Source organism: Palaemon carinicauda, chromosome 18 (genome assembly GCF_036898095.1).
Source record: "Palaemon carinicauda isolate YSFRI2023 chromosome 18, ASM3689809v2, whole genome shotgun sequence".
Classification (NCBI taxonomy): Eukaryota; Metazoa; Arthropoda; class Malacostraca; order Decapoda; family Palaemonidae; genus Palaemon; species Palaemon carinicauda.
Window position 1 is genome coordinate 27,059,379 of NC_090742.1, and position 23,590 is coordinate 27,082,968.

A 23,590-nucleotide genomic window follows, 5' to 3' on the forward strand; every position below is an offset into this window, starting at 1 on the left:
TTGTATCATCGTTTATTGATGAACATACACAACTTTAAGAAAAGACTGGCCTAATGTTAGCATGTCTCCTGCGTGAAAGCACACGCAGGAGGGGAAGAAGATATCCAAGAGTGATAGTTCTCCCTCGAGGTTGAAAAGTTGTGAGTTGGCAAGATCCCGACTTTTGACTACCGACATTCGAGATTCTAGCCCTAATTTTGGTTAACTCTTGGGAGGGCAGACCGAAGACTTAAGGGCAAGCTCCCAATCCAATAGATCTTTCTGCTTCCTTTAGACAAACAGGGAAACATTCTCTTGAGGATGAACTCCAGTCTTCAGTTTCAGAAAGCCTGGCTGTTAAGCTTGCTCTGGCCGAAGCTCTCAGAGTTTTGGATGAGAAGTGTTGTAGTGGTTTGCTGACTGCATTCAGATGTAGCACGCAGACTACCTATCAACAGAATACTGATCACACTCTAACTTCACACTACAAAAAATGCTATGGAGTGCCCCAGAGATCTCGGCAAAAGAAAAAAATCAAACCGAAATGGGCACTGGGCATCACCCCTAGATTTTGTTTTGGGCAAGGGGATCCATTGATAATCTTGGAACTTTTCTCTGATTTTATCGGTCAGTATGCCGACTCCAGTCCAGCTGTGCTACTTTTCCGAGTTACATAGAAAAAAAAAATTCCGAATAACTATAATTTCAGGTAAGATTAGATTGATTTACTAAAAAAAGAAAAGTTATGATCGGCTAAGGAAACATTTATCTTAGGCAACAGGGGATAAATAGAAATTTAGCAATTAGAAAAATAAAAATTATTTAATTAAAAGAAAATGGGGAAAAAATAATGTCCCATGAATTAGAAAAAAAGGTTTCCTACACATTTGGCATTTTACTACCATTATGATTTGGTTTATATGACAATAATCCTCTCACCCATGAAAGTTCAGTAGTCTGGGTATATTGTAAAGATATATAATAAAATTATTCCGATGACAACTCAAAACCCTCATCTGCGCCTTTCTTTTGTTATGCTCGAAAACAATATATAGAATTACAGTGTATCTGGATCTAACGTGAAAGACCCATGCCCAAAGTACGTAGTGTTAATTGCACCAATATATATCTTATTAAAGGTTAAATATGTCTGGTTTTAGTTCCTGTTTCATCGTAATATATGCTCATCAGAAAGTCAGCTGGGCTAGCCCAACCCCCCACTGCAGTGCTCAACCACAGCAGTAGCCTCAGTAAACAGCTTAAACTCACGGTCCCGGGATGTGATCAATCTACCATCATGCGAATGCTAGGCCAACACGCTATCACTATTGTAGCCAGGAGGCTAAAGAAAACAATGCTTTACTATAGAGCACCACAACTGTTGATATTGCTATTCTAGGAAACAACTCTCAGTGCAGTTACAAAAACACTTTTCCTTCACAATATCCATCCAAATACCACAGCAAAACTCCCAATTTTATACAAGTTATGCAGTACACTTCACCCTCTGCTCTCGTGCCTAATTGGTACCACTATTGCCGCGCTATAGCAGAATACGAGATAGCTGAACCGAAGAACTTACGGTAATAATTCTTATTGATACCCCAAATTTTACTCCTAATTTATCCTATTTTTACCTCTTTATAATAAAATTAATTATAAACCTCCCCAAAATACTGTAAATACTGTGACATGCTGGGTTTGAAGACTCATTTTGAAGCTAAATTCAATGGGGTCGTATCATACATGAGATATAAAATTAGCATATGCACTATTTTTAATGAATTAAAAGATTAGTTGTATAGACCAGTTATAGATTAAACTGGTGTTTCACTTAACTATGTTCAATAATAAGGTATGTAATATTCACATTATAGTATCTTATTTATAAATAAAAACAAAGCAAATTATAATTTTTTCAATTTTTTACGTTTATAAATCAATGGAAACTCGTCTATGCTTTCCAAATAATTTGATTAAAGAAAACTACTAAAGGATATTCAAAATTTCTCTAAAGGAAACAATTATTACTTGATCTATAATTTTCCAATTAGCATAATAATCTCAATATTTTTTTTTGTTTCCCTTCCCTTATATTTTATTTACTGTCGAATTGAATCACATATAGAAGTTAACCGGAGTTCCATTCATGTTGCCGATGCTCTGTGGCGCTTGATTATAAAGCTTAGGAAATTATTTATATTTGTGTACAAAACTATATTCTTGGTTTTTAGACACTGAAATGTTATCTTCCAAATCTGGCTTTTATATTTAATTACGCGATTTGCACATTCTTAGGTTCCCACTAAATTTCCTTTTTGTTTCCTCCAGTTTTGGACACAGCTTTCCACGATTCCAATCAGAATAGTGTCTATGAATACTGTTTGTTTGCTCGCCTTCATTTACAGCTTATTAGTTTATATTTAGCAGTATATTTTCCTGAGGATCTTTTCTCCGTAGTGAATGAGGGTATCATGAAAAAATGTTAGTCTTATGTTACTTTGTTTACTACCGTACAATGATTGAAATACAAGTAAAACAGCTGCTATCTGATTCGATCGTTCATAACAAAACAGCTGAATTTTGCTCGGTTCTTGTGGCTGTATGCGTTTATGCAATTATTATAATGCTACTAACAATCCTTTTATCATTATCTTTCAATTTTCATACCCATGGAAGGAGATGGAATAAAGAAATGTTGAATAAATAATAAAAACAAAACATAATAGGGAATTATATTATTTTATTTACCTACTTACTGATGGAGCCTGCAGTATTTCAATTTCTCAACCAACCAGTGTGTCCTATAGCAATTATTTAGGGCACAATAAAGGTTTGTTTTGTCACTAATACAAACCAATGCTATTTATGTATTATAAGTATGATTGTAAGTAGGTCAAAGACAGTGGTTCCTCAACATCCGGATCTCAGCATTGATAATGTTTCTTTAACTGTATGACTCTTATAAAATTTTAGGTGTGATTCTTGACTGCAAATTTACCTTTGAGAAACACCTTAGGTCTGTGTCTTCTTCAATTACACAAAAGATTGGCTTATTGAGAAAGTCTTTTATGATTTTTGGTGATCAATCTACAGTATTCTGAAGTGTTTTAATTCTTTCATTCTGCCTGGTTTTGAGTATTGTTCTCCTGTCTGGTCTATAGCTGCTTATTCTCATCTTAATTTATTGGACAGGAACTTACGGTCTATAAGATTTCTTATTCTTGATCTAGATATTAATTTTGGGCACCGTCAATCAATTAGTTTGTTATGCATGTTGCATGAGATTTTTCATAATTCTGATCATCCCTTACATTCAGATCTTCCTGGACAGTTTCATCCTGTTCGTAATACTAGGCATGCAGTTAATTCTAATAATCAGCCTGTCTCTGATGTATCTTACTCATGTAAGAATTATATGAAATCTCAAGCAGACTGGAATGGGATTTTGCATGATCTTTTGGGCTTGAATTGGTCGCAATTGTATAGTAGTGTTGATCCTGTAGTCCCTCTAAATGAGAATATAGTCATCGTAATTGATAGGCATATTCCTTCTCGTGTACTGAGGTACCGAGTGAAGGACAAACCTTGGTTCAATGATCATTGTAGACGTTCTTATTTGGAGAAGCAGGAGGCCTATTGTCTTTGGAAGGTTAATAGATCAAATTTGACCTGCAATAACTATACTCAGCTTAGAGCTTTTGTTCAGAGAGTTTTTGCTTCAACTGGGAAAGAATACAATTTAACCATAAAAGAAACCCTTTCTGGTACAACCCAGGAGCATAAGTGGTGGACTACCCTTAAATGTGCGCTCTTTGGTGTAGATGCAACAGTTCCTCCTTTACATAAACCAGATGGCTCTGTCACTCACAGTCCAAAGGAAAAGACAACCCTTTTGGCAGATGTGTTTGACAGAAAGCAGAGTAATGAGAATCTCGAACTTCCTCATTCCTGTTTTCCAGAGGCTAAACTAACTAGTTTAGCTTTTCGATCTCGTGAAATTAAAGCTCTCCTGATGGACCTTGATGCTTATGCAGGTGTAGATCCGAATGGTATTTTTCCTTTGTTTTTTATAAAGACTGCAGATTTCTTAGCTCTAAAGTTATCTCTTATTATGCCTAAGTTAGCAAGAAGAGGAGCTTTTAGCACTTGTTGGAGAATTGGTAATGTTACTCCACTATGTAAATGTATTTCTGGTAGCTCAAGTCCAACTGATTACCACCCAATTTCCATAGCTCCCATATTATCTAAAGTTTTTTAACGTCTTTTGGCAAAACGTCTTAATAGGTTTGCTGAAGGTAATCATCTGTTCCCTAGTTTGCAATTAGGTTTTCTTAAAGTCCTTGGAGCATGTGATGCCCTTCTTACAATCTCCAATGCTGTACAGAAATCCCTTGATTGCGGTCAGGAAGTTTGTATGATTGGCCTTGATTTTAGTGCTGCCTTTGGCCGTGTTAATCATGAGGCCCTTGTTTTCAAACTCAAACAGTTGGGAGTGGGTGGGTCGTTTCTTAGCATCATTATTGAATTTTTAAGTATTACTTAAAAATTCAATAATGATGCTAAGATCGCAGAGGAGTTGTTGATGGGCACCATAGTGAGTATAGGAATGTGATATCTGGTGTTCCTCAGGGTAGTGTTCTTGGCCCATTACTTTTCATACTATATGCGCATGACATATGGTTTGGTCTAGAAAACAAGCTTGTTGCATATGCAGATGATGCTACTCTCTTTGCATCAATTCCATCTCCTGAATGTAGATCTGGGGTTGCTGAATCCCTTAATAGATTTCCAGCTAAAATTAGTGCATGTGCAAATTATAGGGTATAAAGTTAAATCCTAACAAAACTCAAAGTATGATTGTAAGTAGGTCAAGGACTGTGGCTCCTCAACGTCTGGATCTCAACATTGATAATGTTTCTTTAACTTTGTATGACTTGAAATTTTAGGTGTGATTCTCGTCAGCAAATTTACTTTTGAGAAACATATTAGGTCTGTGACTTTTTCAGTTGCACAAAAAATTGGCTTATTGAGAAAGTCTTTAAAGATTTTCGGTGATCAATCTACAGTATTCTGAAGAAGTGTTTTAATTCTTTCATTTTACCTTGTTTCGCGTATTGTTCCCCTGTGTGGTCTTCAGCTGCTGATTCTCATCTTGATTTATTGGATAGGAACTTACGGTCTATTAAATTTCTTATTCCTGATCTAGATATTAACCTTTGGCACCGTTGTTAAATTAGTTCACTGTGCATGTTGCATAAGATTCTTTACAATTCTGACCATCCTTTACATTCAGATCTTCCCTTTTAGTTCCATCCTGTTCGTAATACTAGGTATGCAGTTATTTCTAATTGTCAGGCCTTCTCCATCATGAGGCTCAATATTACACAGAACTCTAGAAGTTTTATTCCAGCTGTGACCAAGTTGTGGAATGATCTTCCTAATTGGGTAGTTGAATCAGTAGATCTTCAAAAGTTCAAACTCGCAGGAAATGTTTTTATGTTGAATAGGCTTTCATAAGTCCTTTTATAGTTTGTAAATTAAGTATCTGTTTTAATGTTGTTAATGTTTTTAATATATTTTGTTTTGATTTTCAGTACTGCTTATATCCTTTATTTATTTCCTTATTTTCTTTTCTCACTGGGCTATTTTTCCCTGTTGGAGCCCTTGGGCTTATAGCATCTTGCTTTTCTAACTAGGGTTGTAGCTTAGCTAATAATAATGATAATAATGATCGTAATAATAACAATAACAATCAGGCCTTTTCCATCATGAGGCTCAATACTACACAGTATTCTAGAAGTTTTATTCCTGCTGTGACCAAGTTGTTAACTGATCTTCCTAATTGGGTATTTGAATCGATTGAAATTTAAAAGTTCAAACTTACAGCAAATGTTTTTATGCTGAACAGGCTGACATGTCTTTTTATAGTTTATATATGAAATATCTGTTTTGGTGTTGTTACTGTTTTTGAAATATTTTATTGTTAATTTTTTTCTTATATAGTTTATTTATTTCCTTATTTCCTTTCCTCACAGGGCTATTTTTCCCTGTTGGAGCCCTTGGGATTATAGCATCTTACTTTTCCAAGTAGGGTTGTAGCTTAGCTAGGAATAATAATTATAATAATAATAATAATAATTATGATTATTATTATTATTATTATTATTTTTATTATTATTATTATCATTACTAATACTATTACTATTATAATTATAATTGTAATTATAATCATATTAATATTACTTATGGCGAAGCTGAAAGACGAGCCATAAGACTTTAAGCAAGAATTAACCATCCCCCCCGCTAGTTAGGGATCGTGTGGAGGTGGTAGTGTGGTACCCCCTCACTCACACACCTGGGCTGAGTAACCACTTTTTCTTTGGTTTGGTGGAGAATTTATATTGTTACTCTCCTCCTCCCTTTTTGACTTGCCATTGTTGACTTGATTGTTTTTTTAGCTTATTTTTTTTTTTTTTTTTTTTTTTTTTTTAATGTGTTTGTGCTTTCTCCTTGACCACCCTCATATGGACTTTTCAAGGACCTTAAGACCACTCTTGCGGGATTTTCATGTCGTCTGTTGATATGTACCTGCATTCCTTATGTCCGTTCTGCTAAGGGCCGTGTTGTGATCAGGGCAACACCTGCCTTGAATGTTGGGAGTGGTCTGCCTTCCAGTGGGAGATGTTTGGGCTCTGGTAAAAGAGGAAGATCAAAAGAGATTTTTTTGCCTTCAGGGTCTTCCTCGAAGTCAAATAAACCTAGGACTTGTTTGAACCCTCAAACTCCTGAAGCTCTTGCTCAATTGATCTCGCCTGGGAAATGATTGAGTAGAAGTGTAGACCGGCTAACACCAGGTCAACCTTGGGGACTCGAGGGACAGGACTACTTCCCCTAGAGTAGCAGTTTTCTCCATCCCCTCGAGTGGAGCCTTGTTATTCTCTGATGTGTTTCAGGTTTGGTCATTGCTGGGTATGACCAGTCCCCCATTGAAGGAGGTGTAGCTGGAACTCCTTCAACTTGGTGGTGAGAGGAAGCATACACCGGCTTCCTTGAAGGTGGAGCCCTTGTCACCATCGAGTGTGGTATAGCGCGATCACGGATTGTCGTCTACCTTGACCGCTGAAGGATCCTGCCCCTCGTCTTTGTCTGCTGCTGCTGTTGCCAAAGACTGCGCTCCCTTCCCATGCAGAGCTGACTCTTCCATCGGGGGTGGAGCAAAGTCTGAGGCAGGTCTCTCCTATGGGTGGGCATCTCTCTCGTCCTAGAGTGAGAATCCCCTCAGAGACCCTGTTCCAGAGAACCTCCAGACGCCGTCATGCCTCTCCTCTGGTACATCTCCCTGCGGAGCAGGTCTCCTTTGCAGAGGAACTTGGTACCGCCAACAAGCTCCCAGAGAGTGTAGTCCTCTTCGATGCTCTAGACATTCTCCTTCTCCTGTCAGGAGGCGTTCTTTCAAACCAACAATCTTCTCTCTTGCCCACTAGACGTTCACCTTCGGAGTCTAGGAGGGCAATTTTACCATTTATTGTGATGCAAGAAGTGTCCTTCAAGCTTTAGAAGGTTTTAATGCAAGTAACCCTTTAGTTTTAAAGATTTTAGAGTGACTTTTAATAATTGGTCTGAAAGGTATAACTTCGATTTTGTTGGGTTCCGGCACACGTAGGTGTGTCTGGAAATGAAGAAGTAGATTCACTGGCAAAGAGTGCTGCAGCCAAGTTGTTACTAAGAAGGTATCCCATTCAATGTAATGACTTTTTGCTAGCAATTAAGAATTTTATTTATAACAATTGGCAACAGCATTGGGATAGTTTAACCGAAAATAAGATGAGAGAAATTGCGATTGTTATATCCCCTTGGAGGTATAATGAGATGCCCCGAAAAGGGGAGACTACTCTTTGTCGTCTCCACATTGGTCACACACTTATGACACATGAGTTTCTGCTGGCTGGCCAACACCCACCATATTGCAACTACTGTTTGATACCCTTGACAGTGAGGCATTTGTTGACTGAATGCCCCACTTATAGCACAGAAAGAAATAGATATCTATTTGAGGCTCAGGGTGAAGATAACAGGTTTATCCTTGCCAAGATCCTTGGGCATGATGTGTTGTATAATGCTAGTGGCATTTTTGAATTTATATCAGAAGCAGGTCTTCTTAATGCTTCTTCTTCTTTGTCTACATCTTTTCCCACTTCTATGTGGGGTTGATGTTTCTGGTCAGCTTTCTCCAACTACCTCTGTCCCACACCTCATCACCGGTTAATCCCTTGATATAGTCCACCCACCTTCGCTTTAGTCTCCCTCTCCTTCTCGTTCCCTGTACCTCCATTTCTATCACTCTTCTCCCAATATACTGTTCATCTCTTCTCATGACATGACCATACCACCCCAGTCTACTTTTTTGGATCTTATCTGATAGTTTACTAACTCCTGTGGTACCCCTAATACCTCATTCTGTATCTTATCTCTTCTTGTCACCCCACACATCCATCTCAACATTCTCTTCTCTGCCACATCCATCTTCTCTTCTGTCTTCTTTATTGCCCATGTCTCCGCCGCTCCATACATCATTGCCGGTCTCACAACTGTCCTGTGTGCTTTACTTTTCAACTTAACCCATATTTTCCTGTTGCATAGTTCTCCACGCACTTTTTTCCAATTCTTCCACCCTGCTTGTATTCTGTGGTTTATTTCTGCCCCCAGATCACCATCCTCTGCAACTGTTGATCCTAAATACCTAAAATTTTCAACTCTCTTCAATCTCTCTCCTTGTAAACTAACTTCCCCATTCTCGCCATTTTTCAATCTCAAATACTCTGTCTTTTTCCTGCTGATCTTCAATCCCGTATTTTCCATTTTTCTTCTCCACTCCTCCAGTTTCTCTTCTACTACCTCTCGCCTAGTGCTACACAGTATAATATCATCAGCAAAAAGCATACACCAAGGAGACTGATCTCTAATACCTTGTGTTACTACATCCATGACCAGATCAAATAGGTAAGGGCTCAATGCAGACCCCTGATGTAGTCCAACATTTACTGGGAAACTTTCTGTTAGGCCTATACTGCTCATAACATTTGCTTCTGCCCTTTCATACATATCTTGGGTGATTCTTACGTATTTCTCAGGGACTCCTTTTTCTCTCATACATCTCCACAGCTCCTGATTTGGTACTCAATCGTATGCCTTCTCCATGTCAATAAAGACCATATGTAATCCTTTCTGTTTCTCCCGATGTTTTTCTATCGTCTGCCTCAAAGCAAATATTGCTTCTACAGTCCCTCTTCCAGGCATGAATCCAAATTGTTCCTCACCAATTGTTGTTTCATCTCTGAGTCTTTTGTCAATGATCTTCTCCCATATTTTCATAGTATGGCTTATCAGCTTTATGCCTCTGTAGTTGCCACATTCCTGGATGTCTCCCTTCCCTTTATAGATGGGAATTATTAGGCTTCTTCTCCATTCCTCTGGCATCTTTTCCTGATTGAAGATCATCTGCGTCAGGTCCCACAAGATATCTATGCCTTCCTCTCCAAGACTCTTCCATACCTCTACTGGTATATTATCCAGTCCTGCAGCTTTACTATTTTTCATCTTCTTTACTGCTTGTTCTACTTCTCTTCTAGTCACTCCTCTGGTAACTGTCTCGTTTGGGAGTCTATCTTTAAATACTGTTCTTGGGTTCTCCTCATTCAATAGTCCTTCAAAATAAGTTTCCCACCTTTTAATTTCATTCTCTTCTGCTAGAACTATACCATTGCTATCTTTTATTTGCCTTATCTGTGTCAGGTCTTTAGATGCAGCATCTCAGGCCCTAGCAATTCGTAACATTTTCTTCTCTCCTTCTGGTGTTTCCATCTCTTTATAGACTTCATTCAATGTCTCTGCCTTTGCCTTTGCTACTGCTCTTCTTGCTTCTTTCTTTGCTTGTTTATAGTTTTCTTTATCCTGCTCTTGTCCTGATAGATCTGCCTTCTTCTTGGCTTCTTTCTTGGTTTTTACCCTTTCTTGCACCTCATCATTCCACCACCACGATTCTTTATCATTTGGGGCTCTTCTTCCTGATGACTTTCCAAGTACTTCCTCACCAATCCTTATAACCACTTTACTATTCTCGGTCAACCATTCTTGTACATCCTCATGTAACCTTACTGCTTCCAGCACTCTTTCTTTAAACAAGACTCTCAGTTCTTCCTCTTTCAATTTCCACCACTTAATCTTTGGGTCTATTCTTGTCTTTTTACTTCTACAATTCCTTAGTCTGCAATCATTTACCACTAACCTGCATTGTGCTGCTACACTCTCCCCATTTATAACCTTGCCATTTCTAACTTCCTTCAGATGGTCTCTCTTAAGCGGGGTTTACACGGGCGAGCAGCTCGTCGAGCCTGGCTCGACAACCCTGTGTTTGAATTGATGTTCGAGCGTGTAAACGGGCTATTTGGTTGTCGAGCGCGCTCATCGAACGGCTCGATGAAAGTCAGGCTCATCTTGACTTTTGTGAGCAGAGCTACATTGTTTGACGAGCGGTGTGAACGAGTGTCGAGCATCGAACCTCAGTTGTTATTCAAACCTGCTATAGGAAACATCATCAAAGAAATGAATAATGGCTGCCATTAATGAAAGCAAGAATGAGAAGGAAGTCGTACTTTGATTTCATACATACATATTGGGCTCATCCAGCTTTATGGAAAGTTAAATCAAAAGACTATTCCAATAAAGTAGCCAGAAACAAAGGAATAGCGGCTCTGCATGAAATATTGAAAGAACTAATTTTAAAGCCTTAATTTTAAAGCAATAAGCAAGTTGGTGTGTGAAAATTTCTCTCTTTATAGTAGCCAATCCTTTGTCCACTTTGTTCTTTTTTTTTCCTTTTTAGTGCCACTGCTAAAGCAATGGCTATCAAATCGTCCTGGTCGAGAGACATGTTGACGTTGTTTTAGCACGAGGCACACTGAGGCTCGATATACTGTCTGAAAGCTCTTCGAGCTGTTCTACAAGTAGGTTCGACAACCAGGCTCGGCGAGCTGCTCGGCCGTGTAAACCCGCCTTTACACAGCAGCAAATCTATCTGGCTCTCCCTGCCACCACTGCTGTAAGTAATCAGTCTGTTAATCTTCTTCTCAAAGGTTTTGATCATTGCTAGGTCAAAGGCCAATGCAAAATCAATCACTCTTTCTCCCCCATCATTTCTCTTACCCACACCCCAACCTCCATGCACTCTCTCTATCCCTTCCCTACTAATTCCCAAGTGGCCGTTCAGATCTCCTATAATTACCCTTTTCCTTGCAGGAATTATTTCAAGCTCCTGGTCCATCTCCTCCCAGAATGTATCCTTCTCCTCCTCTGTACATCCAGTTTGCAGGGCATAGGCACACACCACATTGACTATTGTTGCTCCCAGTCCTAGCTTTAAATTATAAATCTGTCATTTTTCCTATTCACCCCAATCAAATTTTCCTTCAACTCTTTCGATAGTATTATTCCTACTCCATTTCTTCCTTCCATATTTTCTCCACTGTAATATAATTTACAACCTTCGCCTAGTTCTCTTGTGTTATTTCCTTTCCACCTGGTCTCCTGAACACACAGCACTCCAATCTTCCTTCTCTCCATGAGGTCAACCATCTCTCACCCTTTTCCAGTCATTGTCCCCACATTCAGAGTTGCTACTCTCATCCTCTCCTCAGCTATTTTCCTCTGAGCTTGCCCCTCTAATCCAGCCTGCCCATGACTGGGTAGCCCTTGCCGATTTTTCGGAGGGATCAGGCGAGGTCCCAACGCGTCGCTTAACCCTTTTGCCTCCAAAGGACGTACTGGTACGTTTCATAAAAGCCATCCCTTTACCCCCATGGACGTACCGGTACGTCCTTGCAAAAAAATGCTATAAATTTTTTTTTTTTTCATATTTTTGATAATTTTTTGAGAAAATTCAGGCATTTTCCAAGAGAATGAGACCAACCTGACCTCTCTATGACAAAAATTAAGGCCGTTAGAGCAATTTTAGAAAAATATACTGCAAAATGTGCTGGGAAAAAAATAACCCCCTGGGGGTTAAGGGTGGGAAATTTCCAAATAGCCTGGGGGTAAAAGGGTTAAGGGGAATGCCCGAGCATTAATTTCATTCTAATTATACTCACTGACCATAGTTGTTTTGGCTAATTTTTCATGGCCGGATGCTTTTCCTGCTGCCAACCCTCCCCATTTACCCGGGCTTGCGATTGGCACCAAGTTGAGGCTGGCTTGCCCCCCACAGTGGCTGGGTTAAGCAGGTCTTCTTAATGCTATTTAGGTTTTATAACATATTTAGTTTGGTTTTAATTGAATATTCTTTTAATCTTTCTTTATAATAAACGATATCGGCGTCAATGACCTTCGATGTTAGGATGCCAGAGAACTTCAAATCATTCATTCATTCATTCGTCACCTCATGACTATCACTCCTCGCCTCATCCCTCGCCATTGCGAGATTGTTATTGACAGTCTTGGAGTCAGCCTGCGCATTCTTGCCACTTGCCTGCTGCTTTACACTCTCCTTTGGCTCGCTGTTCGGCAGCCTTGCCGCTTTTGCCAGTTGCTCGTCACTCTCCAGCTGTTCATGGCTCATCAGCTGCTCATCATTCCCCAGTCTCTCGTCACTTGCGATCTGTTCGTAGTTCGCCAGCTGCTTGTCGTTTGCCAGCTATCTGTTGTTCCTCAGTTCACAGGCCTTCACCCTCTGGCCGTTTGCAGACCTCATGGCGCTCACCTCCTTACTGTTCACCAGCTCCTTGTCTTTTGCCAGTACATCGGGGTTTTGCAACTCATCGTTCGCCAGCTTCTTGCTATTCACCTAGATCCTTTGCCTCTCCTAGTCACCTTCTGGCCCACAAGCGTCGATCGCTAGGTCTAGATTGTCATAAGCCTTCTTCTAATATTGTTCTCTAAGCCGAGGTTCTCAGTTACCCAGAGAGATGTCACTTACGGAATCGTTCCGCCTCTCCCCCATCGAGGTGGTTCTTTCGGAGCAATGTCCAGTGTCAAAGAAACCATCTCACTCGGATATAGTTCCCTCATCAAGAGAGAGACAAAGGTAGAAACACCCCAGACCTTTCCTCCTGGAGGATTTTTTATTTCTGTCTCGTAAGGAGTCGAAAGACTTGAAAACGGTTCCAAATACCCTGGCTAAGGCATGAAGGCCTTTGCAAGAGAAGCCTCGATCCTCCCCAGTTCCAGCAAGGGCATCAGCAAGCCTTGTCCTGCCCAGCAGGCTCATCACATCCAGCTGACTTATCTGCAACTCCCGACAAAGATCCCAAGAGAACGTCGTCCGCGACACGATCTACTCTAACTGCCACATGTGAACATCGTTCACAGAGCCGTATCTATGCTCCATCTTCACACCAGGAGACCAGCCAGCTATTCTTCCACTTGGTGAGTCAGGTCCGCAAAAAGTTGTGAAGAGGATGTCTGGATACCTATGTAGATCTTGGACCAAGTGGACCGTACTGTAGTTGGGGTCTTGGAAGGGATATCTCTCTCCTTGATGCCACTATTCCATCAATAGTAAGTTCCTTGTTTTACTTTCGGGAGGAAAGCTTCTTTCAGTCTCAGCGATGAAAGGCCACCGGTCGTCTTTGAGCTACGCCTGAAGACTGAGAGGAATTAACCATTCCTCTCCGTCAGTATCGCTGTAGTGGTTTGCTGACTGTGGCCAGAGGTAGCACCCAAACTGCCTATTGTCCGAATACCGACCACACTCCAATGTTCACTTCACAAAAAGGTAAAACGGTGGAATACCCAAAACTCTAGGTAACAGGTCAAGAGAACGGAGCACTGGGCACCACCCCTTGATTTATACTGGGCAAGGGGACCCAGCTAAAAATATAATTCCATTATATTCTTCAGAGATAAGCAGTTTTCAGGTTCAGTAAAAAGAAAAAACAATGATACTAAGAAAAAAAACAGTGGCTGAGAAGGGGACAAAATGGTGTAAGGAACTGGAATGAAATGCTATCTTCATAAAAACAAGAAAAATATTTTTTTTTTTTTTTGGCAAAGAAAAAAAAGTTTATATCATTCCAGAAAAGTTCCTAATGCTATGCTACAAACATTTACATGTTTTAGTACATCATAAACGCAACCGTGTGTATTGCCTGGATGGTCCAACTATCTTAACAAACAACACTACTCCTACACTAAGCTTCCCGACACAAAATGTTTTCAGCAGCCACCTCCGGCAGCTACAATCATTGTCAGTCACTCACAAAATAAAAAAAGAATTAGGACTATGACCCCTTTTTTAGGATAAAACCCTGTCTGGTTTGTGATGCAAATTTTCTTGTTGTTAACATCAAGGCAGAGCCTCTCTGTTTCATGGAGATATTATCCAGAGAAAGTTCCAGGCTTATAACAGGAAAAACTTAAAGCTTAAAGGAGAACCCCGCAACACTGTGGTTCATAATCTGCATGAACAGTCAACTGGGTTTGGGCATTGACAACACTTAGAAGTTTGGCTGCCACTGAAAACTTTTCTATTCCACTTTATGTTCACTTGTTTCTGGGGACAAGTATGTGATAAACTGTCCATAGACACTGTGTCAATATATTAAAACATTTTCACTATGATTATACCACCAAGGTCAGTGATAAGAATAATCTAGTTTCATTTGCTCCTAATTCGAATTAAATTTCCATGTAGTGGGGCATGCTTGCATCACTCATCAGTGTACGGGAAGAAGTTATATTAACAAAACAGGTCTTGAGTAACTCTTGGCAACTTCATCATTACTATATTTTTATTCTTCTACTTCAAACTTGTCTCCCTACTGGGTGTAGGGGCCTGCTGTCAGTACCTGTTAAAAGAAATAATAACGGATTAAGGCACTTCTTTGGGGAGGCCCTTTTTGCACTAGCAATTAATGGGATATCCTCAGCCATTCCCCGGGATGTTCTCTCAATATTATTTGTGGATGATCTCTCTATATCATTTGCTGAAGCTAGAATGGCAATGGTTGAGAGAAAACTACAACTCTCAATTGACAAAATTATCCAGTGGGCCGAGATGAATGGATTTAAGTTCTCGACAAGTAAAACTACTATTGTACATTTCTGTCGTATCCGGGGAGCACATCCACACCCGGATATATACATTAAAGGTCAACTTATCAACTTTTAAAAGTATTGTCCCATACATCAGGGGGGCCAGACCGCAATACTATTTTAAAATTATACAAGGCCTTGACTTTTTCCAAAATTAGTTATGGATGTGAAATATACTCCTCAGCCACCCCAAGCCGATTAAAGATATTAGATTCAATACATCATGCTGGTATTAGATTGTCCACAGGAACGTTTAGAACCTTGTTGATGCTGGAGAGTTACCTCTAGACCTTTACTGAATGTCTTCCATTATTCGGTATTGGATTAGATTGCAAAGACTCCCTAATTCTTTAGCCTTTCAGACTGAAAGTCTTGTAAGGCACCCAACATACTTTGAGTTGCACCCAAAATCTCCTCAACCTTATGGGTTTCGGGTGAAACAATTATTAAACAGTCTGGATATAATTAGAAGTAAGGTCCTTCCATTCAAGGTATCATCAACGCCTCCATGAAAATTACCAGAGATATCTTTTTGTAAATACTTTATTGGTGTTAAGAAGAATATGACAGACCTAGAAACCAGGTCTCTTTTTATGGAGCATGTTGAAGAACATAGAGGATCAACTTTTATATATACTGATGGCTCCAAATCTGATGCTGGCATTGGATTTGGAGTACATAGGAATTATTTTAATTGTAGAGCTGCACTTCCTCTAACCGCTCCATATTTACTTCCAAACTGTATGGCATGTTAACCGCTATTGAGAAAATAGCATTGGAGAAGGAGGGTAATTTTACAATTTTTAGTGATGCAAGGAGTGTCCTTCAAGCTTTAGAAATTTTTAATTCCAGTAACCCTCTAGTTTTAAAGATTTTAGAATGGCTTTTTATTATTGGACGGAGAGGTATAACAGTTCAATTTTGTTGGGTTCCAGCACATGTAGGTGTGTCTGGCAATGAGAAGGCAGATTTACTGGCAAAGAATACTGCATCAGAGTTGCTGCCAAGAAGGTATCCCATTCCGTGTAATGATATCCTACCTAGCATCAAGAAATTGCTTTGCAATAAATGGCAATAGCACTGAGATAGTCTAATGGGAATAAAATGAGAGAAGTAACAAATGTCATATCTCCTTGGAGGTATGACATGATGCCCCGAAAAAGGGAAACGTCTCTTTGTCGTCTCCGTATTGATCATACTTGGTTGACACACGAGTTTCTGCTGAAGGGCCAACACCAACCATATTGTGATGACTGTTTGGTACTTCTAACAGTGAGGCATTTGTTGACCGAATGCCCTAATTATAATAACTTAAGGAATAGATATTTGTTTGAGGCTCGAGGTGAGGGTGGCAGGTTCATCCTTGCCAAGGTTCTTAGACATGATGTGTCCTACTATGCAAGTGGCATTTTTAGATTTATTTCAGAAGCAGGTCTTTTGAAAACTATTTAACTTTTATAATGACATTAAACTTTTAAGGTTTTAGTTAAATATTCTTTTATTTTTTTATATACTGTATATAGACTAAATGATATTGGCGTCAATGACCTTAGATGTCAGGATGCCTTAAAACCTTAAATCAATCAATCAATCACTGGTGTGTGTGTAGACGGGGTTGTTGGTCTACTCCCCGCTAACCAGCAGCAGGCAGTTATACATCGCTGAAAAAGTTTTAGGGCTAGTTTTCGCTTTCACTGAGATATATACCCACAGTAAAGAGCTCAAGGTTTGTATAGTTAGGAAAAATTTAACTTACTCTAAAATTTATAATTGTTTTTCCTTTTTCAGGTTTTTAATGGTAACATTGATAAAGACAGAAAAGCACTCTATTGTGTCTTTGCTGGCATGGCCCAACAAGAAGCAGATTGCATAATTCAGGAAAGGTATACAGTAGAATATTTTTAACATTACAAAAACAAGAATAATGTCCAGGTGTACTTATTTTGAATGATGCATGCAATCTAATAATAAATATCATTTATTACTCTTTGTGATAGTGTACATAAAAAGATAATTTATCTAGACTTGAATCTCCAAACACTGCAGAAATTTTAATCACATTGCCATCCCTACTACTTCCTATTCTCTCTCCTGATTGTGAACACTCCCGGCTGAACTTACTGTCCATTCACTTTGAAAATCAGCTGTTAACGAGTGCTTGGGCTGATAACAGGTCGAGTGTTCTGTTGAATTTCCAATTCCTTTTAGTTCAGAGAGTTTACTCTTCAGAGTTTGTTGGTTCTTGTGTAATGCTTATTATCTCATTCGTGTTTTTATGTGATATCCTTGTATGGATTTTCATTGAGTTTGATCATTTTTGTGTAACCCGGTAGATAATTTCTCCCTCATGGAGTCTCAATAAATCTACAATCATACCTTTGAATCCGGTCAAGAGCTGCCCTTTCTGTGGGATCCTGATAAATTTCAGGGAGTATGAACTATGTGATAATTGTACTAATTGCAAAGGCAAGGTGTTTGTTCGTTTTGCTTCCCATGGTATTTGTGTCGAGCTTGGCCAATATCATATTGGGTGCTTTTGTTAATCATCTAGTCCTTGCATAGAAAGGAATCATAAGGAAAAGGATAGTCCTACAGGAGAGGTAAATTTCTTGTATTTTGTACTTTGAACTTCCTCTCTTCAGCTCCTAGCCTTGAAGTTAGTAAGGTCTACGCCTATTACTTGTTGAAATCAACGCTAGTTTATGGTTTTAACAAGTGCTCCATTTGTTCTGATTTTTCTTCATCCTTTTGGAAAGTTTGGTATTTCTCATCCCTTGTGGTTAATATTTCCTTTGGCACACCTGTTTTTCCTCCTGTAAAGACTTCTGATTTTGAGCTTAGATTATTTTCTTGTGAAGTTAGTTTTTTAGACAATCATTTCAATTAAAGTTTTCAAATTGACGGAAAATTTTGAGTTTGTTATCACTAGGATGTCGAATAACCTCAATGATTTTCTTGCAAATCTTCAGGTACCTGTCGACTATACCCATGGTAAGGGTACAACAGATACCGCGTATTGTGAACTCGATGTGGCATGGCCCTAGGGGAACAGGTCTGGATGGGTGCCTGACGATAAGTTACCCATTAAGTCTTCTTTTGATCCTGTTACAATGCTGAAGGGCACTAAAGTAAGGGTGGAGGGTCTGGGATAGGTGCTGGACTAGTACAAGTATGCATCAGGGCTCAACTTGGTGTGCAGGGGGACAATCTCACTTTGGGTCAATTTTTGTCTATGTAGGTTATGATTATGTTGGGCCCAGGGCCGCGGAACCTGTTGATCAGATGCGGGGGCCCTCGCCCTTTAACGAGAATCTTGTCATTGGGTTGTAGGTTGCTTGAGTTGGTTATTGATTTCCTTCTCTAGTGAGGTCTTGATCAGACCCTTCCTCCCTTTTGATGCATCTCAGGAAGGGTCTTCCCAGTTGCACGAGCTTTTGTGTTTCCCATTTGACCTATGATTCAAGGTTGTGGGTCATGAGTGTCAGTGACATTCTTCGTTTTCCCTCCACTTCTTGTCCGTTCAGCTAGGTTTAGCTTCCTTGGACTGGTTAATTCTTGGATAGGTGACTGCCGGGGATGTCCAGATGCTTTCCTCAATTTTGGTGGCGCCTTTTATCAGTTTTTCTGGCTGCTGTTTCAGGGCTTCCTTGTCTCCTTGAGGCTCAAGGTTTATTGCTTGAGATCTTTCTGCTGCTTCAGTTTCTGAAGGTCAGAGGTCTTGTATTGGGCTTTGTCCCCATTTTGACTGTCTGTCCTGGTGGCTCGGAGCACCAGAGTGTTTGTAGCTTCCTAAGTCCAGAGGTCCTTGTCCTGAGCCATTGCCCCCTGGACTTCCTCCCCTTTGGTCTAAGGGAAAAAGCAGAAGGTGGGTGCCTGGGTTGCTCGGCCTTCTTCATTTATTTCTCGTTCTGTTTCAGTTGTTTCTCCTTGCCTTGTCCTTCTTCTCAGTTCTCTCCCTTGTTGGCAAATTTCCTTCATATGGGGAGTTCTTGGCACTTCGAAAGGGAGCCTCTAGTGGCAAAATTGTTTGAGTTTTTATTGAACATAATTTGATTTTGTTTGGAGAAGAGAGGGGTCTTTCTTCTGGCACCTTTGGTCTGCTTGGCAGTGGAGTTGGATTGGTCAAGTGAGGAGTTGAGGTTTTGAGAGACCTCCTCTTTCCACTCTTCTTTCCAGTGTCATCTCTTTGCTTCCCTTCCCTCAGGGGATAAGTCTTGGTGAAGAAGCTGTTTGATATTCTCGATCCTTCTGATTAATCTTTTATCAAGGAAGCATTGCCTTCCTTCGATTTAACCTGACTTTGGGGGTCTTTTTAGCCAAGGTTCTTGCCTGGCCTCCCATTAGTGCCACAAGTTTCCTCTCTGGTGGGCTCCTGTGGTGACCTTTCTTCTCCAGTCAGGATTCTGCATAATGAGGATTTGGGATGATTAGCTGGTTCTTTCGTTGTTTCTGAAGTAGGATCTTCTGTGGAGTATCCTCCTTACTCTCTTAACCCTCCTGATGCAGCTGATCCCAGGTGATTGTCTTAGGATGATATTTCTATATGCTGGCCCTGTGTCAATCTTGCTTTGGTTTTTGTGATCAAGGAGTCCCTCTTGGTTGATGTGCTTGTGAATTTGCTCATATTGTACAGTATTTATATACTATATAATGTATTGGCAGGTTTTCTTATTTATAATTTAGGGTCTTCAACTTAATTTTAAGTTATTTATTTTTATACTGTACTTCATGTAAAATTGTATTGAGCATAGATAAGTCTCTGTCCAGAAACCTGTAAATTGAATGATTAACTTCAGTTTTCAACTTATTCTGTAATCCTCACTTTCAGTTTTGAATTTATAGCTCACTTTCTCATGATAAGAATAATTGATATTTAATTGCTTCATATAAATAGAATTAGTAACCTCAATTTTTATGTTATTCGAAAAGTATGTTCCTTTGGTAAGAGTAATTATAGTACTATACTGTACAGTACATAATGTTTTGATATTTTCTTTTGCAGACTGAGACACTGGTCTTGTCCAGAATCAGGGCGACCACTGGAGGAAACATTTGCCAGGAATCTCAATATTGAAAACTACTATAATCTCCTTACAGATCTTTATGATGGCCTGATGGATGAAAATAAAGAAACTTTAGCACTATACTTGCATCCATTCTTGCGTAAGGAGTGTACTATTTTGGTAAAATTAAGATAATCGATAACAATGGATGGAAAGTGAATGATTAGAATACTATTAATTTTTGTTCATTTGACTTGAAATATAGAAATGTTAATAGGTACTGTTCAGAAAGTGGGGAATTTTATATGACTTTCATCATTGCAATTGAAAGACTTTGATGATTAAGGGTGGTTTGGAAATTGAAAATATAGTACTGTATAACATGTCATTTGAGAGTGCTGTTAAATATTCATAATTTTCATGCCCTTCTCTTTAGATTTATCTGGTTTTGTAACTACGTAACTTTTTCCATGTAGCTTCTCATTTTTATTTCATTTTATCATTTGATAATCTAGTAGTGTTTGCTGAAATATACATCCATTAATGTTTTTGTGCTCATAACTGGAAACTGTATGGCTAGAATTAACTTGGAGTTGTAGTGGGACATTTAGCAGGATGATATGATTAAATTCATCATTAATGTAAAAAAAATGGGATGACTTATTACTTAAGAAGTTTGGTTTGAATGTTTCTGACTTTGATCCATGAATAGGATATAAGACTTTTCTTAATATCACCTCACCTAATATTCTGTTACTGTTGTGTAAACTTTCCATCTCTGTTTTTTCTAATTTTCATTTGTTTTTGCATGAAAACAAACCTTCCTTCTTTACTTTGGAGATATGTTTTAGCGCAAGCTAGTTTAGCTATAAAAACTTTCAACATGAGGTGTCAATGACTCTCCGCTAGTTAGTGGGATGGTTGGGTAGACTGGCTCACCCAGCCGCTTACACTCTTCCTAGCAACTGAGCTTACTTTTGATTTGGCTATGGTTGATTGAAGGTGAGGACTGCAATTATGTGGGTTTTTCTTGGTGTATTGGGTGGCTCTTGCAGTACCTTTATGTCAACTAAGGAGACGGATCCTCTCTGGCTATGGCCTTCATGTAGATGACACTCCTGCATGTAAGCTTCTTCTTGAGGTAAGTGTCAGGAGTGGCCATCCTCCCAGTGGGAGAAGTACAATAGATGCAGGAAGATGAAGTCCAAAAGGGATACTTCGCTTTCCGGTTCATCCTCGCAGTCCAAGAAGTCCAGACTTTTTTCTTCCATGGCTAATAGTCTTCCACCTGCCTCGCCCTGTTTGGCTTCCTCCAGAGGTCGATTGGATAAGAGTTATGACCATCTAACCTCCAAACAACCCCCTGGTAAGGAAGACCCTATTGCCTCCCCTAGTGAAGCAGTGGTGGCTTTCCCTCAAAAGGAGTCTAACTCTTTTGACGTCTTATGTCAGTCGTGATCTTTCTTGGGGCTTTCGAGCTCCCCCACTAAGGAAAGGCTTTTGAGGTGTTCATACTAGAGGTACAACAGGAGTGCACATCTGCCTCTGCAGGGGTTGGCCTCGGCCCTTCCCCTGTCCCGATCCATTGGAAGGGATGCTGAGTTCAGTCAACACTCTTAGTTTAATTAGCATGCCGAGCTAGCTCAGCCGGAGGTTCCTATTGATTCTCACCACGACGAGTTTGCTGACCCTTCCGGGCCCAACGGTGGACGTTCTCGCAGACGCAAGAGGTCGTCGCTGCTTGATCTGCTTGTATGCATCCTGCACTAGCTCTTTGTAGCTAGGCTCTTCAGAGCCTTCAGGTGATCACTCCCGATGGTTCTTCGGAGCCAAAGGCATTTTCCACCATGACTCTAGGGCATCACGAGTCTCAAGGTTCTCGTGCGCATGGGACTTGCCTTGGTTTCAGGAACTTATGACAGCAGTCACGCAGGCTACATTTGTTCTCATGATGGCACGATCATTACTTAGTTTGAATTAACCCGTTAACATCCCTCTGACGGTCAGAGTTCCCTTGGATCCTAGGCATAGGAGATAATTTATTCAATGGCACCATTGCCCCTTCCTGCTTGCAATTCACCTGCTCATGTGTCTAGATATCAGGTATATCTAGATATAAAGGCAGACCACATGAAGCCATTGTGGGAACAATTGAAAATTATCCCAAATAAGGTGACTAAAAACAAAAGAAGCAAGGGCAGGTTACGCCTCCTCCAGGAGACATCTTTCACCCGAGGATGAGTGGGTGATAGAGATCTCTGAGAGAGGTCTCATTTGTCGAGAAGTATAGACTGCCACTCATCGAGATAATTGACACTGCCTCCACCGTTCTGACCCTGGCACCAGTTACTGCTCCAGCTTAACCCCCACAGACTTAATGGCTTGTGAAGGCTCCTCGGAAGGAGGCTATTAGTGTCTTAACTTCCTTTACTTCAGCCTCCAGTTCGGAAGGACTCAATTTTCCTCCCTAAGAATTGGCCATCCACAATTTTGGTAATTCTGTTCTTCTCAGGATAATTCAGGAAACAGTGGTGGCCTTGTTGGTTCCCTTGACCTGGGATCCTCCTCCTAGTCCTCTGTCTCTTGTTAGCGTTCAAGTCGACGATCCTGACCCCACTCAGGGCCAATGGGGTGTGAGCCATAAGCTGGGCGATTCCTTGGATAAAGATTCTGACGACTTCGATGGTGCATTACCAGTGCCAGCTAGCCAAAAACTCAGAACAATGAGCAAGGGGAGTTGTTATTTTTTCATGGCTACCCTCTAACCAGGCTCCTGGTTGGACGGCTGGTCAGAGCAGTTGGCATTTTAGCCAACACTGAGGATCTTGTGGATCCAGACAAGTAGTGAGCAATGATGGATGGGGTGGTGACAGGCACTAGTCCTATTGAATTCTGACACACCAAGCAGCAAACTTGTGGGCCAACTGGGTCATAGATGCTGTAGCCACTAGATTCGTAAAGAGCATCGGCTGTCGAGAAGGGTTGGAGCTTTGAAACACATCTCTTAGAGGTCTTGCGTTGTTCCCTACTGAGAACATGGAAGCAATGATGGAGAGGTGGAGGAAGATAGCCAGAACCTATTCCTTCAACATGTAGTATCCTTTTGTCAACCACAATCCTCATCCTCGTCCTGTCAGGCTAAAGTGGCAGCGCCATCATCGCAATCTTGAGAGCAGCCTCAGAAAGGGGACTTTCGTCCTACTTCCATCCTCAAATGGTCTCAACGGCCTCGCAGGTATTCACTAGAGTCTTTACTCTGGTTTTGTCATGGGTACATACCAATGGCATACATCTTCTATGCTATCTAAATGACTGGCTAGTTCTAGTAAGCTCAGAGGAAACCCTTCTCCTCTACAAAGACAGACTTCTTTTATTTTGTCATGATCTGTGGATCATATTGAAACAAAGGAAGTCTGTGTTAGTGCTGACACGAAGACTCTCCTACCTCGGGATGGACATTGACACAGTCCTCATAAGAATCTTCCCATCTTAGGATAGAATGTCTTGCCCGAAAGGCGTTG

The 23,590-nt window shown here is 40.2% G+C and overlaps 1 protein-coding gene across 4 annotated transcripts in view; it reads left to right on the forward strand.

Moving 5' to 3' along the window:
* LOC137657732 (uncharacterized) overlaps positions 1–23,590 on the forward strand; it is a 166,964-nt gene that overhangs the window by 79,696 nt on the left and 63,678 nt on the right. For all 4 annotated transcript variants that reach the window (XM_068392184.1, XM_068392183.1, XM_068392185.1 and 1 more), the window contains 2 exons: positions 16,855–16,949; positions 20,069–20,229. In XM_068392184.1, the coding sequence (XP_068248285.1) occupies positions 16,855–16,949; positions 20,069–20,229 (256 nt within the window). The remainder of the gene's footprint in view (positions 1–16,854; positions 16,950–20,068; positions 20,230–23,590) is intronic.